This window comes from Hemicordylus capensis, chromosome 5, assembly GCF_027244095.1.
Source record: "Hemicordylus capensis ecotype Gifberg chromosome 5, rHemCap1.1.pri, whole genome shotgun sequence".
Lineage (NCBI taxonomy): Eukaryota > Metazoa > Chordata > Lepidosauria > Squamata > Cordylidae > Hemicordylus > Hemicordylus capensis.
In genome coordinates, this window is record NC_069661.1 from 18,833,291 (window position 1) to 18,850,617 (window position 17,327).

At 41.4% G+C, this 17,327-nt stretch overlaps 1 protein-coding gene across 1 annotated transcript in view; it reads right to left on the reverse strand.

The window, feature by feature from the left end:
* Positions 1-356: 356 nt before the first annotated feature.
* HELQ (helicase, POLQ like) overlaps positions 357-17,327 on the reverse strand; it is a 37,120-nt gene continuing 20,149 nt past the window's right edge. The window contains exons 10-18 of the mRNA XM_053251540.1: positions 14,665-14,806; positions 13,579-13,683; positions 13,171-13,393; positions 12,081-12,238; positions 10,909-11,007; positions 9,922-10,095; positions 4,967-5,080; positions 4,647-4,781; positions 357-1,480 (exon numbers count right to left, since the gene is read on the reverse strand). Of these exons, the coding sequence (XP_053107515.1) occupies positions 1,403-1,480; positions 4,647-4,781; positions 4,967-5,080; positions 9,922-10,095; positions 10,909-11,007; positions 12,081-12,238; positions 13,171-13,393; positions 13,579-13,683; positions 14,665-14,806 (1,228 nt within the window). The 3' untranslated portion in view covers positions 357-1,402. The remainder of the gene's footprint in view (positions 1,481-4,646; positions 4,782-4,966; positions 5,081-9,921; positions 10,096-10,908; positions 11,008-12,080; positions 12,239-13,170; positions 13,394-13,578; positions 13,684-14,664; positions 14,807-17,327) is intronic.

Below are 17,327 nucleotides of genomic sequence, written 5' to 3' on the forward strand. Positions count from 1 at the left end.
CAGGGACCCAGGAGGTGGTGCCAGTGCTGTCTGCAGTAGAGGCAGAGAGCTGCAGAGGAAAGAAGAGGATTTCTCAAACATCTGCTCAGGGGAGTGAGAAGTTCATGCCCTACAGATCAAGATTAACCCAAGCTCTGCAGGTGGAATCAGGTGGAGCAAAGGCAGAATAGGGAACTGTATGGGGAAATCTCTGAGGTAAAGAGTATAGAGATAGAAAACGGTAATCCGGCCTAAGTGTTGGTTAGAGAAAGGCTCCATAGCAGATGCAGTTGACCTCTACCTTAAATCTTTGTTTTAAGTTTTCATGCAAGAGTAAGAGGCATATTAAGTAGCAACACTTACATCACCAACATATATATAATACAATAAGGTTTATTATATGCTTTACAAATAAGTTATTTCTTTTGGGTTTAGTTCATCCTGCTTTGCCTATCTATACCACCCGCACACTCACTTTTTCAAGTTACCAAGGTTTTGTAGGGTGTAGAGATTCTATTCAAAGGAGGATAGATGGGGCAGCAAATTAGATTAGCCCAGAGTAGGAGGACCCCGAGGGCCAGTCAGGGTCCTAGAAGGAAAGCTGTCCTACTAGATGCCTGAATGGCCCAGCTGGTTCTGGAATTATCTGGGTCACTCAGGCACCTAGTATAACAGCTCAAGCATGAGGAGATTGGTTGTAAAATCAAGTCTCAGCCCTCAAGCTGGAAAAGTGTTTCCTCTGAGTGAAGAGGAAGTGATGCAGCCCTGTCCCCAGCCAGTAAAAGGTGAGGAGGAGGAGGAGGTGGTGGTGGTGGGTGGGGGTCTGATAGATATGTCACAACTCTGAAAGAGTTCTGAAATGACAGCAAGGATGTTCCCAACACTCCTGACTGTCAGAGGCGCCTGCTGATGTTGCAGAACTCATTCTGACAACACTTCTCAGCTGAGAAATGACTTCCCCCCCCTCCCAGTTTGGATTTAAAAGTTAAATCCCTTTAACTTTTCAATTCCCAACCCTGTGAATAAGCAACTGGATCTACTTCTCAGCTGCAGGGTGTGTGTATGCATGCATGGACACACATACACTCAATTTCTGAACAAGGTCATTCTAGAGTCATGCTTGCAAATAGATCCAAAGAGAAAAGATTTTCAATGAAAAACAGTATTTTTTAATGAGGATAGATTAAGATTAATTAAAAATGACATCATTTAATGAAAAACACAAGCTATCAGCAAAGGGATAATGACAAACCAGTTGCTACTTAGCCATAAAGCACCCTAAAATTCATAATATTCAGACTGTGTGTGCGTGTGTCTTTTATAGCTAAAAGAAGATTAGTTAAGTGCTCACACCCCACCCTCCACAAAGGTAGAAATATCATATTTTGAGTCTTATATCCATACAAAAAGTGATTAGAAAGCCTCAGGGAATAACTGTAGGTATTCTCAGAAGTTCTTCAGCCTCTTCTTGTAAAGCCTCAACCTTTTCAGTCAGAAGCATCTGTATCCAAAAACAAACAAATGCAAGTCAAATTATCCAGCTTTTAGAACTTTCTCTGTATGTATTAGCAGAGATGGGAGAAAGCTGGCAGATTCCACAATGAAGAATATTTTGTCCCACTGTATTACAAGCACGGGCATACAAATACAGGAATGAGTGATCCATGTGATCCCGGTATCTATTACATTACATTATCTTATCTATCTACTTCTCTAAGACATACCCATTGTTAATCCCATGTGTGGCAGCTCTCGCGAGAGTTCACAAGCGAGCTGCCAGGTGAGAAGTGAATGGGCAAGAGAAACGGGCAAGAGAAAGAGGCGCCGGGGAAAGCGCTGAGGATGGACCGGCGAGAGAAAGCGGCAGGGGAGGGGCAGCAGAGGGGTAAGCAGCAAGGATGGACGGATGAGAGAAAGCAGCAGCGAAAGCAGTGAGGATGGACGGGTGAGAGAAAGCGGGAGGTTGTGGTGGCGGCGGCGGCGGCGAGGAAAGCGGCAAAATGGGCCAAGAACAAGGGGCAAACTAGAGGCGCAGATGCTCTGTGCCCGGGCCAGCTAGTGTATAAATACTCCAACATTATACTACACCATTCTATAACCAAGAAACAGAACTGGGATAGGACTGTGCAGAAAAAGAAGTAGGCTGCGTTCTTAATACTGAGGTCAGCAGGAGTTGGAAACAAGTTAGTCCTCCAATAATATCTCTAGCGATATCTCTTTGCTTTCTCTCATTTTAGGGAATATTGTGCACGATGGAAAATACTGGATCCAATCCAATATGAAAAGTATTGGAATCGGATTGGGGAATCCTTGCATATATCAGATATGGTGTTATTGGATTTTCAATCAGAAATCTGATAAAAATGGGGGGGGGATCCTAAACACATTTATGGGAAAAGAGGGGGCGGGGGGACAACAACCCAAGAATTAAGAATGGCTAGGCAGAGAGTTCTGAAATTTGGCACACATAGTTCAGGAGGACAGGACTCTATGTATTGGATTTTAAATCAAGTTGGTCAATTGGCTGAGTTTTAATGATTTTGTTTTTGTTTGATAACAATGTTTACGTGGAGAGGAAACCTTGGAAGGTTATCAAATTGCACTTCATGCACGCGGGAAGCCCATTTGTGTGATGGACAGAAACCACTTACAAGAAACACCATTCTGTCAAAACAAAAGGGTGTTCTTGCACAAGAACCCCTTACCAAACCTAAAAACAAGCTTCGGGGAATGATAATTCCAGCTGCTTCTATTTGAGAGGAGAGGCTGTTCTGTGCTCTGGAACACAAGTAAATGCACAGGCAGATGGCAGAAGATTGCAACCATTTTTCAAACAGCCATCCAAAGAAAGAATTGCTCTAACTGCCAAAAGATGCCGATGCCATTTTGTCTTCCAACATATTAGGACAGCTATTCTGAAATTTCTGATCTGATATATTTATTTTTTGAACTTATATACTGTCTAATATCCCATAATGTGCAGGAGGAGGTAATGGTAAACCCCTCCTGTATTCTACCAAAGGAAACCACAGGGCTCTGTGGTCACCAGCAGTTGAAATCGACTTGAAGGCACACTTTTCCTTTACCTAATTTCAAAATCTCTAGGCGGTTTACAGAATTAAAACATAATATAAAATATAAAATATTTAAAATACATAAAAAGATAAAATAGATTAAAAACATTAAAATTTAAAAATTTGGTATCATTTGAAGGCCTGGGAAAAAAATTGAATTGGTGTGTAAATATTGGATCGGAATTATTTCCAATATCCATATTGGATATATCCAACTGCACAGGCCTAGTCATTATCCCCATAATGCAGACAGGGGACGGCAGTGCTGAGAATAAGAGGGAGTGGCTCACTTAAGGCCATCTAGTGAGTTCATGGCAGAAGTGAGATTTGAACTGGGAAAATCCTGATTCAACCGTCTCTTAGCCACTCTGCTGCACCAACTCATTAAGTACCTTGTTTCATCAGTGATGCAGTGAGAACAAAACCTGCCCTCTACCCTGACACTCACTGACAGGGATCTCACAAAGAAGTGCAATATGTAAAATGTGTGCTAATTGAACACATATCAAAGTCTACACACACATCAGCCACCATAATAATGGCTATTTCTACAGGTGTTGACAAATATTTCTCAAAAAGAAGGGAGCATTATCTCTTGCAATGTCGATTGCTCAATACCTGCTTAGCAGGTTTCTCTCTAATTCTTTTCATCTGTGTGTGGAATGAGTGTTGTTCTGGGCAGCAGTATCAAGGAAGTGCGTGCGCACATGCATTCAGAGTGGGGCCTTGCTGATTCAACTGAGTGGGATCTAAAATTAATTGAGGACAACGAGGTCGGGGCTTTCAGGCCTGTTGAGGGGGGAGGTCGAAAGGTCACGCTTTTGAGCGCATTGGATCGCTGTAAGCTGGCCGCCATGGTGTCCTGAAAGTGGGTTGTGGCCCTTACACCCCCACCGCACCCGACGAAGACGCAGTGGTCCGTAGTGGGGTGTTTTGTGTGGCGTGCACCATCACGCGGTGGTGGTGGTGTTTACCGGGGCTGGAAGGAGTCCGCTGATTTCTTTCCATTCGGCATCAGTACATGAAGGATGCCAGATCTCTGAGGCTCCATCGGCAGGAGAAAAGAGGAGAGTGGGGAAGAGAATGGAAATGGTAGAGAAGATGGGGTTTTTTGTTTTTTAAGGTATAAAGGTGAAGAGGAGTGGAAGGATGAGGGAGGTGAAGAAAAGAAGAGTAAAGGCAGAGTGGTAACAGAAGCAAGGCAGCATAGTCCACTCTGGAGCTCTGCAGGACAAAATAAACTGGGAGGGGCTATCCTCCTGGGCCTCTTAAAGGCATTGACGAATTTAAATATGTTCTGCCCTCTGGAGAATGCTGGGGAGGATAGCTCATGTGAGATGTCCTCACCCAGCAGCTGAGAACCCTGCTGCCTAGCTTCTGAAGTAGCCAATATAACATCATCATAGCACAAATGCAAGCTTACCTTGATGAAGGTATCTGTGCAAAAAACCAGAAAAATTAGGCAACCATCATATATCATATTCAAAAAGGCTTGCAGTTTCCAATACCTCCCTCCTTCCCTTGAGATTGACTTAAGAGAAATTTCCAACTGGGAAGTACCTGTTCAGGATTTTTCAGAGAAGTTTTGCTCACCTTTGCAGATGAAACTATTTGTCTGGCCTGACTTCTGTACAGATGCTCAACAGTCTTCATGAGCACTTCTGGATCTGCATTAGCCAAGTGTGCCAATGTTTTGTATCCTGAGCTGTATAGCTGTTTGGCTCGAGCCTGCAAGAGAACAAAAAGGCTAATTAAAGATGAGAGGCAGCAAGAACTATGCACATCACCATCAAGCCTTTATACCCACCTCTAATATTTCTAGCTATCACCACCTTGCTGAGATACTGATGATCTTTCATGCAGATTACATATAACCTCCATTTATTGATAAAGAGAACTACATCCTTACTAACCTCTAAAACTCCTGGCACCTCCATAAGCGGGATAAGCTCTGCCTTAACACAATATGTCAGTCTCTTGGTAAGTTCTGTCAAGAGAGCTTTATAAACCCAGAATTCATCCAGCTCCTGTAAAAATGAAGACAGACAGATAATGATTTAAAAATGCTAGCAAAATCCAAATATTGTTGGTCAATTTACTGTTGGTCAACAGCGCCAGCGTTGTGTAGTGGTTAGAGTGCAGGACCAGGACTGGGGAGACCCGAGTTCAAATCCCCATTCAGCCATGATACTAGCTGGGTGACTCTGGGCCAGTCACTTCTCTCTCAGCCTAACCTACTTCACAGGGTTGTTGTGAGGAGAAACTCAAGTATGTAGTACACTGCTCTGGGTTCCTTGGAGGAAGAGCGGGATATAAATGTAACAACAACAACAACGCCACAGAAATCACCATCAGCCAATTACAAAAAGCAACTTTACCGGGAACAGCCTATATTCTGCGACGATATCTATAACAGCAACAACATTGACAATAAAATTCAGCCATCCCAGGTCCTTGGGAAGGACTCAATGTCTAGATAAAACAAACCAGTCAATAACACCTGTCTGACTGTAAAAATAATAATGAACTGTTTCAAAATCAAAACCAGGCAACCTCCCCTTTGTCTCCACCTCAAAAACCCCAATGCCGTTTAACAGAATAGCAACAAGAACTAAAGCATAAAATAACTGAGCACATGAACCAAACAACCACCAGGGTTCGACTTCCAGCTCTAAAAACAGTTGCCAAAAAACAACTTGCTCAGGCATTAAAAGATGTCAATGCTGCACTTGCAGAAATAACAGCCAATAATTTGCAAGAAACAAACCAACTAATGTACAGTGCAGCAACAATAACAACACAAGAGCTCGGATATAAGATCAGTGGACCTGTAAAAAAAGAAAGTAGTACATCACCTAAATGGAAGATTAGATTAGAAAATAAAATCTCCAGGCTTAGATCAGATGCTAGTAAATTGAAAGATATGAAAGACAAGAAGCTGAAGAATGAAAACACCAAACAGTATCTGATCCAAAAATACCACCTAGATTCAAGGAAAATTAGAGAAGTCCTGGAAATAATAAAGCAGCAAATAACAGCAGTGTCAAAGAAGATTAGCAGATACGAAGCTAGAATTACACAACACAGGCAGAATCTCCAATTCCAGTCGAATCAGAGACGTTTCTACCAAAGCATAGAAGGAGAAACTGCAAGAAACGTAGAAACACCAAATAAAGAAGAAACAGTGCAATTCTGGGGGAAACTATGGGACAATCCATGAGATTATAATAAAAAAAGCAGGCTGGGTGAAAGAGGTCAACAAATGTAACCAACAAATGCAAGATCTAATAATAACACCAGAATTAATAAGTGAAAGAGCAAAGAAAATTAAAAATTGGACTGCACCAGGCAACGATGAACTGCATGGCTTTTGGCTTAAACACCTAACAAGCCTCCATAAACAACTATCAAAACAGTTCAATCACATTTTGCAAGGAGGTGATATTGAACAATGGCTAACAACTGGGAAAACTCATCTCATAATGAAAGACCCAGCAAAAGGTGCAGTTCCAAGTAATTATAGACCGATAATCTGCCTGCCAACCATGTTCAAATTATTAACTGGAATAATAGCAGCTGAAGTAATGCAACACTTATTAACTAATAAGCAGCTTCCAGGAGAACAGAAAGGAAATTGCCCGAACACCAGAAGCACAAAATACCAGCTGCTGTTGACAAAATGATTTTAGAAAACTGCAAGAGAAGAAAAACAAATCTAAGTGTTGCATGGATTGAATACAAGAAGGCCTTCGACTCATTGCCTCATACATGGATACTAAACTGTTTAGAAACAACTGGCGTCAGCAAAAACATTCAGATATTTATTTTAAAAAGCAATGAGCATGTGGAGTACACAGTTAACAATCAATGGTGAGACACTTGGACAGGTTAGCATTAGAAGAGGTATTTTCCAAGGGGACTCACTATCCCCTCTCGTTTGTAATCGCCAGGACTCCAATTTCACAAATACTAAACAAAACAGGCCTCGGATACCAAACATCTAAAACATCCAGTAAAATCAACCATCTGCTATACATGGACGATCTGAAGTTGTATGGAAAGTCCCAGTCAGAAATCGAATCACTGCTGAATACTGTCTGTATATTCAGTAGCGATATAGCAATGGAGTCTGGACTAGACAAGTGTGCTGCATTAATAATGAAAAGAGGAAAAATAACAAAAACAGAAGGAATAGAACTGCCCAATGGAAGCAACATCAAGAACCTGGAAGAGAAAGAACCTTACAAATACTTGGGCATTCTCCAGGCTGATAACATCGCACACACTGAAGTTAAAAGAAAAATGGGAAGTGAATAAATCAGGAGAGTTAGAAAAATCCTCAAGTTCAAACTCAATGGCGGGAACACCATACAAGCCATAAACACCTGGGCTATACCTCTTATCAGATACACTGCAGGAATAATAGACTGGACCCAGGCAGAGCTAGAGACGCTAGATCGTAAGACCAGGAAAATCATGACCATCAATCATGCTCTGCACCCCCGCAGTGATGTAGATAGGCTATACGTCCCTCGCAGCTCAGGTGGAAGAGGAATGCTGCAAGTCCATCAAACAGTAGAGGAGGAGAAAAGAGGCCTTGAAGAAAATATCAAGGACAGTGAAGATGATGCACTTCAAATGGTCAATAAAGAGAAACTATTCAACACCAATGAAACAAAGCAGGCCTACAAGAAAGAACAAGTCAAGAACCGAGCAGAAAAATGGAAAAATACGCCACTGCATGGTCAATATTTGCACAATATAAGTGGAAAATCAGACATCACCAAGACCTGGCAATGGCTTAAGAATGGCAACTTGAGGAAAGAAACTGAGGGTTTAATACTGGCTCCTCAAGAAGAAGCACTAAGAACAAATGCAATAAGAGCAAAAGTAGAAAAACAACAACAAACAGCAAGTGCCGCCTTTGTAAAGAAGCAGATGAAACAGTGGACCACCTGATCAGCTGTTGTAAAAAGATCGCACAGACAAACAAAGGCATGACAAGGTAGAAGGGATGATACACTGAAACATCTGCAAAAAATACAAGCTACCTGTAGCCAAAAATAGGTGGGACCATAAAATTGAAAAAGTTGAAGAAAATGAAGATGTAAAAATATTATGGGACTTCCGACTACAAACAGACAACCATCTGCCACACAATACACCAGATATCACTGTAGTCGAGAAGAAAGAAAAACAAGTCAAAATAATCGACATAGCAATACCAGGGGATAGCAGAATAGAAGAAAAAGAAATTAAAAATAAATTAATCACAAAATACAAAAATCTACAAATTGAAATTGAAAGGCTGTGGCAGAAAAAGACCAAAATAATCCCAGTGGTAATTGGTGCCCTAGGTGCAATTTCAAAACAACTTGAAGAGCACCTCAACACCATAGGGGCCACAGAAATCACCATCAGCCAACTACAAAAAGCAACTTTACTGAGAACAGCCTATATTCTGTGACGATATCTATAATAACAGCAACAACATTGATAATAAAATTCTGGCATCTCAGGTCCTTGGGAAGGACTCGATGTCTGTATAAAAAAACCAGTCAATAACACCTGTCTGACTGTGTAAACAACAACAACAACAACAACAACCACCACCAGAGGGTTTAATACTGGCTGCACAAGAACAGGCACTAAGAACAAATGCAATAAGAGCAAAAGTCTAAAAATCTACCACAAACAGCAAGTGCCGCCTTTGTAAAGAAGCAGATGAAACAGTGGATCACCTGATCAGCTGTTGTAAAAAGATCGCACAGACTGACTACAAACAAAGGCATGACAAAGTAGCAGGGATGATACACTGGAACATGTGCAAAAAATACAAGCTACCTGTAGCCAAGAATTGGTGGGACCATAAAATTGAAAAAGTTGTCGAAAATGAAGATGTAAAAATATTATGGGACTTCCGACTACAAACAGACAAACATCTGCCACACAATACACCAGATATCACTGTAGTCGAGAAGAAAGAAAAACAAGTCAAAATAATCGACATAGCAATACCAGGGGATAGTAGAATAGAAGAAAAAGAAATAGAAAAAATCACCAAATACAAAGATCTACAAATTGAAATGGAAAGGCTGTGGCAGAAGAAGCCCAAAATAATCCCAGTGGTAAATGGCGCCCTGGGTGCAGTTCCAAAAGACCTTGAAGAGCACCTCAACACCATAGGGGCCACAGAAATCACCATCAGCCAATTACAAAAAGCAGCTTTACTGGGAACAGCCTATATTCTACGACGATATCTATAACCATTGACAATAAAATTCTGGCATCCCAGGTCCTTGGGAAGGACTCGATGTCTGGATAAAACAAACCAGTCAATAACACCTGTTTGACTGTGTAAACAAGAAATAATAATAATATAGTTGGAAAATTGCCTATCAAACCTGCTATAATTCTAAAAAATTGGAATGTTATACATCAGTATAGTTATCCTTCAGTTGCAGATAATTCAAAGTTTAAGGTAGAAAGTCCATATTACTGAAAAGCCATGGGAACACAGAAACAGATTACTTGGGTGCCATTTTAAATGACAGTTAGGTGGTAGCAAAAGAAGCAGCCAAGATAAACAAATTCCTTACTTCTAATTAACTTATGTCAGGGTGATTCATTCTAAATGTTTTATACATAACTTCTATGAAACAACATCACAACAAGATGCAATGAACCTGCTTTTCAAGGATTTTTTGTAAGTTAAGTAAAACCATGTGTTGAATGTAGACTTTTTTTTAGAAACTCTGCTCTAAGTACTGGACTTTAGAAGATTTTTTTTTTAAACCCCACGTAACTGAACTTTAGTTAGTGATATTTTTATGTTCCACTAATGAAGCACTCAGCTACCAAATATTACCTGACAGAAATGTAGAACTGAGGAGGAGAACGAAGCAGCTGAATTAAGAAGAGTTTGAACAAATCCTCGCGATATGTTGAATTTTTCTGCCACGTTCCATACATTGGTCTCTTTTAGCAAGGCGTGAAGAACAAAGGAAAAGTATAACCTACAGACAGTAGCATTGTCCACATTCTAAGAAGATATTAAAGTTTAATTAGAAATGAAAGTCACAATCTAATGGAAACATTTTTTAGTTTCTCTGTACTAATAATTCAGTTAGAGCCCAGTGTGTTCCTTCTAACAGGGATTCCCAGATGTTGTTTACGACAACTCCCAGAATCCCAGATGCATGGCTTTTGCTTGAGGATTATGGGAGTTGTAGTCAACAACATCTGGGAATCCCTGTTAGAGGGAACAATGTTACAGTCCTAGATTTAGTAATTTTCATGACTATATAAGAGAATATACTGACAGACTTCACAGGCAACATCCAAGAGATATCATGATAAATTCCCAACTAAGAATTTTATATACAAGTAATCCCAAATATTATAACAGTAAAAGCTTACTAGAACAGCACTGTTTTCCTGTCAGTTGATATTTATAATTAATTTCAAACTTCAATCTGATGTATTTTATTTTTAAACTGCCATAATTTATGGTCTACCTCAAGTAAGGCACCAGAGGCTCCCCTGAATTTACCACTCTGAGGGATATCTCATTATTCATTACAACAATATATCTGAAGCACTCTGAACATTAAAAAAGCCCTCTATGTACTGACGAAGTGTAATGAATAACATAAGGTTGAAAGAATAATGCTTTAAAAGGCAGGAGAAAAATAGTGAGAGGGAGAAAAGGAAGGTTTAGTTTTATGTGCATTTCAACACACATGGCAGTGGTAAAGGCTGCACAAATCTAAGACTAATCAGAAGAGAATCACAAATGCATATTTCTCTAAAGTTATTTTAAAGGAACCTTATATTGGCTCTCTCTTCATCTTACCTTTTTAATAGTTTGTCCAGAAGCTTTCCTGGCAATAAAGCTCTCCGGCACTCCAACAAGGGCTGCTACCTGTTGTTCTGCTAGACTTAGCTGACTGTACTAAAAAGCAGAATTGGTTCAGAACGACATTTAAGCTAAATACTTTTTAATGCAAGCAGGGAGCACAGAGCATGATCCATCTCTACACAGACATAAGGCAGAATTGGCACAGAGATAATTAAATTGTGCCCATAGGCATGTGCACGCTGTAGTACCCCAGAGCACAATGGGGAACATACCCATAACCCACATCTAACCCTCTCGCTTGCCTGGGTGCAAGATACTAAAGTTCTGCATGTAGTGAGGGAAGAAAGCAGGAAACAGGACTCTGATGAGCCCTGGGTGGATCACTTCTCATGCACCTGCATGGGGAGGAATTTTGCTCTTAGATGGCTTCAAATGTGCAAGATTAAAAAACTGTTGAGTTAGATATCTGCATAGAAGATCTGAATATCTGCATAGAAGTCTGAACAAATGCAAAACAAAAAATACACAACAAAACACAGGTATACAAAAGCTGAAAACATGTTTTAATGTAGATCCTGCAAATATAAGGTCTTAATTTCATACTTCATTCTACATGATACTGAAAAAGCTCAAAGTAATTTCATCCATGGAATGAATATATTCCATCCACTATATTAAAAACAAATAAGAGATTCGATCTGTCGGTGGTTTAAATCTGTGGTCCATAAAGTATGATATTAACTTATTTGGCTTTTGCACCAAGAGCACATGCCTCCATTTCAAGAACCACTAGATTCTTTCTGTTTTTATAGTGCCTCATTTCAGTTAAACTTAATTATGATTAAGTTCCACTGTCATCAATGGTACTAATTATTTGCAACTAACTTCAACTGCATTGCTTTTCAACGTTTTATTGTTGCTAACTTTAGTTGGATTGGCATCATTGGTCATTGGGCGTGGGGGGGAGGGCAAGAGAGCATGGGGGAGGGAGGGGAATAGGGGCAGAAGGGAGAGAGAGAAGGGGAGGGAGAGTGGGGCAAGAGGGAGGGGGGAACAGCCTGCCCCAAAGACTGCACAGATGCTCTGTGTGGGTTGGCTAGTTATTAATATTCCTCCTGCTTTAATTTAAGCAAGAGTATAGATTCATCTTCTTTTTAAGAGCTTACCTGTTTAAAATAGATCATCCAATCTGGGTTACACTGAGCAATCATATCATATGGCATGGTCAGGTAGAGTAAGTGAAGGCAGCTTTCAAGAATAAGCCCCTCAAGCCCTTTCTTCAAGTCTGCATAAAGCGTATCACAATATGCCAGATCGATAGAACCTGAGATGTATTTAAAGACAACCATCATACAAAACATCACTCTCTACCTCTATATTTTTATTTTCCTCAAATGCTTAAAGGATGTTAGCCAATATGACATTTCACTATGCAGAAATGCTGGAAGACTCCCAAGTGCTCATTAACTTTGTGGAAATTTTCCAGAAGATTAAACACTATGTTTACTTCTCTTAGCAGGAGGTATGGTATTGCCAATTCAAGCTTCATATTTCATTCTCATATAATGGACACAGGACAGTGTGCCTTAATTCAGGAGGGTTCAGTGCTCTGGAGAAATGGCCTTTTCACAACTTTTAGAAAATATGCTCTCTAGTGCTTGAGAAAGAGTATACATGCTTAACACAGGGAGGAAGGGAAGACTGACCTGCTAACTGAGCAAAGAGGCACCTTTTAAAAGTGGTGATTCTTTTTGTTTAGCAGGGGGAGAGCAACTGGCCCTATCCACCCTCAGCACAGCACCCCTCCAGTGGCTGTTGCTGATGTCTATCTTATGTTCCTTTTTAGACTGTGAGCCCTCTGGGGACAGGGAGCCATTTTATTTATTTATTTTTATCTATGTAAACCACTTTGGGAACTTTGGTTGAAAAGCAGTATATAAATATTTGTCATACTCGTAAATCTAGGTTGCAGCAATGGAGAGAGCCTGGCAATATTTCACTGCAATTGTAAAAACAGGTAAGCACTCCAACAGTGTTGGTACAGTAAGTGCTTTCATTGGCTGGCATCTTGACTAAAGCAGCATTAGTGCACCGAGCTTGAGCTGCCAGTTTCCATTTGACTATGTCCCTCTCTGTCCCACCCCCATTATTTTGCTCCTGGCCCTGGTTGGTCGACCTTGAGATCCTAGTAAAAAAAACAAATCAGATCCTGCAAGTTTGAAGTCCAACCATGCCTGTTGTACAGAGACTTCTTACCTTTGTAAGTGGCTTGACCCAGCTGAGTTATCTCTAGATTATGCGGAACATTTTGTTCACTGTTGCAGCTTGCTCCATCTTTTAGCAGTCTGTTTTGCTTCAGCCACTGCAACACCTCCACTGTTACATCCCAGAGGCTCTTTTCTTTAGGCAGAAGCTGTGGCTGGACACTAAACAGAGTCCCGTACATAAAGCGGCAAATGTCTTCAGGATTTGTTGCTATCTGTAATGAATAGAATCAGACAAATACTATATCAGGACAGACTAAAGACCACTTGGGGGAAACAGAATCCAGTGTCATGAAAAAGAGTTTAATCATTTGTCATTTCACCTGAAATCTCCCGTCTTCCAGTCAGTTTCCTTAAGTGACAACTACTTTAAAATACACATGAAAGATTGCAGAAATACCTTTAATCCAACTAATGATAAGAACAAGCTTCGGATACCCTTGTTGAATTCAAGCAGGAGGTTGCTGTAACAGCTTTCTAGGGGGCTGTGCACCAAGTTTCGAACCTTAAAAAAATGTTTTACAGCATCTATCAATGAAATATCACAACAAAGTGGAAAAGTATTACAAACGTGCCATATTTGTACCCAACATTAATAAAAGACTGTCTCCTCCAATATTCTTCCAATAGTATTCTTTTAATCAAACCATCTGTACATCATATCCTACTCCACATTGCTTCACAAAAGCTGTAATCCTACATGGACTTATCCTGAGAAAGACTCACTGAACTTCCAAGTAAGCACACAAAAAAGAGGAATCTTCTACAATAAGGAGCAGAGCCTCCTCAAAGGTGGCCCCAGGTTCGTAGAATGATTTTGCTTAAGTGGTTTGATTATGTACCTCCCTCCTAGCTTTCTAGTGGTTATGCAATGACCACATATTCAAGAAAGCTTTGGGGTATGAAGAACTGCCTGGTCTTTGAAATTGCTATTGAATTTTTATGCTGCGATACAGCTTGGACTAAGTCTTGGCTCTGCTGCTGTGATTTTAGAGCTGTGGTTTTGGACTGTTTTTAAAATAGTATAGTAGACTGTATAGTAGACTGTTTCGGACTGTTCTATAGTAGTTTTAAATCCTTGAGTTCTTTTGGAAAGGCAGGGTATAAAAGTTCAAATCTTCTAAATATGTAGATTTATATCCACTATTTTGAATGTTCCATATGTCACCTTGTCCTTAAAGGCTGCCACCTGCCCTAAGTCCATGTAGATAAGGCAAGTTATCTGTTAATATAAACAAATCAGGACATTCTGCCATATGTTAGCAATACCATTTAATTATGAAAATGCCATAGATTTTCAAGGGGGCGGGGACTGGGCCTTGCTGCCCTTATATCACAAGGGGAAAAAATACTCTTAAATATACTTACTAAAAGGAAAATGAAAGTAATTGCACTTCAAAAATCTGAGTTCCTCCCTATACTACACAATTGACATATCCCGATGACTGAGGAGCCTCAAAACCACCACTCTTTTCGCTTAAGTTACCAGTTGTTTGTCTTTCTCTTGCACTATAAGAATGCTTTCACCAGCACTGTCAATACCAGCACGACCAGCTCTGCCAATCATCTGCTTATACTGGTTCTTCTTCATGAATTCTGTAGCAACATATGGAGCTCTTAAAATAACCCTATGAAACATTGAAAACATATTTTAATTATAGTGTTAACACTTTTCTGATATACTTAAAGCTGACCTCCCCCCACCACCCCAAGAGAAGATCAATGCCTCTTGAAAGTTTGTGATGTAAAAAAAATAAAAGCGGACTTGAAAATTTTCCTAGAAGCAATTCCAATTAAATCCAAGGGTTTGTGGTGGTGGAAATGAAGCAGGAAAATTTTCAGGGATAAGTGGGAGGAGAAAAGAAATTCTTGTCAAGTTTCAAGGGATGCCTCTTTTTACTATTTGGTGGTAGCAACAGCTGTCACCTATAATTCATGCTGCTTCTTTGTAGGTGGTAATAGAAGCACTGGGCCTCTTGCAGGTGGCTAGCTCCTCCTGGTTGCCATTTGTTTGGTCCTAGAATGCCCCTGGAGTGATGCTACATAATTTCATTCATTCATTCATGCATTCATTCATTATGCCGCCTGACTCATAAGAACATGCACTGCTGGATCAGGCTCAAGGCCCACTGAGCCCAGCATTGTGTTTCAGACAGTGGGCCATCAGATGCCTTCAATAAACTCACAGACAGGGGGTGAGGGCTTGCCTCCTCTCCTGCCGTTGCTCCCCTGCAACTCAAAAGGCTTTAGGTAATTCACAACCATAAGTACAACACAATAAAACAAACTATTAATACAACAATGAGTTAAAACATTCAACGATTACAAAAAGCCAGGCTAAAAAAGGTGTCTTAAGGGCTCTTTTAAACAAAGACAAAGATGTTAAGCCACAAATATCTATAGGGAGTGCATTCCACAGCCCAGGAGCAACTACAGAGAAGGCCCGCACCCGAGTCGCCACCAGACAAGCTGGTGGCTAGGGATATGCACGAACTGGTTAGGTGCTCCTTTTATGGAGCACCGAACTAGTTTTAAAGTTCAAGCCGGTTCGGAGGTGGTGGGGTTCCCTTTAAGGGGCAGAGAGGGTGCCCTTACCTGCCCCGCTCCTCCCCACCCCCCACCGGCACTCTCTTCAAAAGCACTGGCGTGAGGCTGCAGCATACCTCATTGCAGCCCCGGACAGTGTCGTACTGGAAATGGCCGATGCGCATGTGCACGGGTGTCAGTCATTTCCAGTACGATGCTGACTGGGGCTGCAAGGAGGTATGCTGCAGCCCTGTTCCAGCGCCTTTGGGGATAGTGCCAGTATGAGGAAAGCAGTGGGGCAGATAAGGGCACCCTCCCTACCCCTTAAAGGAATCCCCCACACACACCTCCCAGGAACACACAAACCAATTCGTGGGGCGCCCACCACTGCCCTCCATCTGGGGCTGAAAAGATCCAGGAACAATAACTGGAATGACTTCCTCCTGCTCCTCCTCAGTTGCAGATGGGGGTGGGGTCACACCACCAACCAGGATTGAGGAGGATGGATAAAGCAATCTGGCTGGGCTAGCAGCTGACATCGACACCCCCTCCGCCACTGCCACAGGAAGAAGAGTTTCTTCTCTGACACTGGAGGACCTCCCTCTATTTCCACCTCAGCTGCCATAGGTCGCTGTACTGTGGGTCCAGATTCCTCCAGATATGAGAGAGCCCACACAACTACATCAGCAGCGCAGACAATTCAGCCAGGATCTCTCACCTTTGCCTACCACGACCAGGAGAATTATCCCACCCGCTGCCTGCCACTCTTCTTCTGGCTCTGCTTTGCACCCTCCCGGACATCTTGTTCTTTGTTTTCTTTTACAAATTTAAGCCCTAACCCTGCCCAATGGGGGTGGGGGGGATAGGAATCACCTTTAAGATGGTGTGGGGTCAGGTGGTGGTCTATTTATGCCCGAACACACAAGGAAAAAAATTCCAAGCAGCACCCAGTTAAAGCTACTGGTGCTGCTGGTACAGTTAAAAATAAATAAAAAGGAACAGTTGTGGCATAGGAATTAAAAGGTTAAGAGAGAGAGAGTGTGTGTGAGCAGGTACTTTTTGTCTCTCCACTCACTGCTGGGCCAGCCAGGCAGCCAAGCCGGGCAGGCAGGCCCAGATCACAGTCTCTTTGCTCTTATTCTCAATGAAACTATCGTTTCTCTCTGTCTCTGACCCAAGTTCTCTCCTCTCCCAAGTCACAAAAGCAATGGCGCTCTCTGCCTCCAAGCTGACCCTTATATACATTTGGAAACTCCCTCCTTTAGCCTCCCCCTCCCTGCTCCCTCATCTAATGGGGGCACAGTTACCCATGCCAACAGATAGTTTGAAAGGTAACAAACCAACCAAGAAACAAGGAGATCTCAAGTCAATCGGAAGCCAGTGCCAGAAAACCAATTACAATCGAAAAAACATGGGAGACAAAATGGCATCCGCTAAACAAATCAATTCACAGCAAACCGGGAGCGATTTGAATTGCGGCAAATTGACTTGCTAGTGAATGGAACTGCACATCCCTAATGATTTCTGAACCCATAAATAGCTAACACAAACAAAACAAAAATGCATTGGATTATTAGAAGTGCAGCATTCCTCAGAACTATTAAAAGGAACACTTCTCCATGA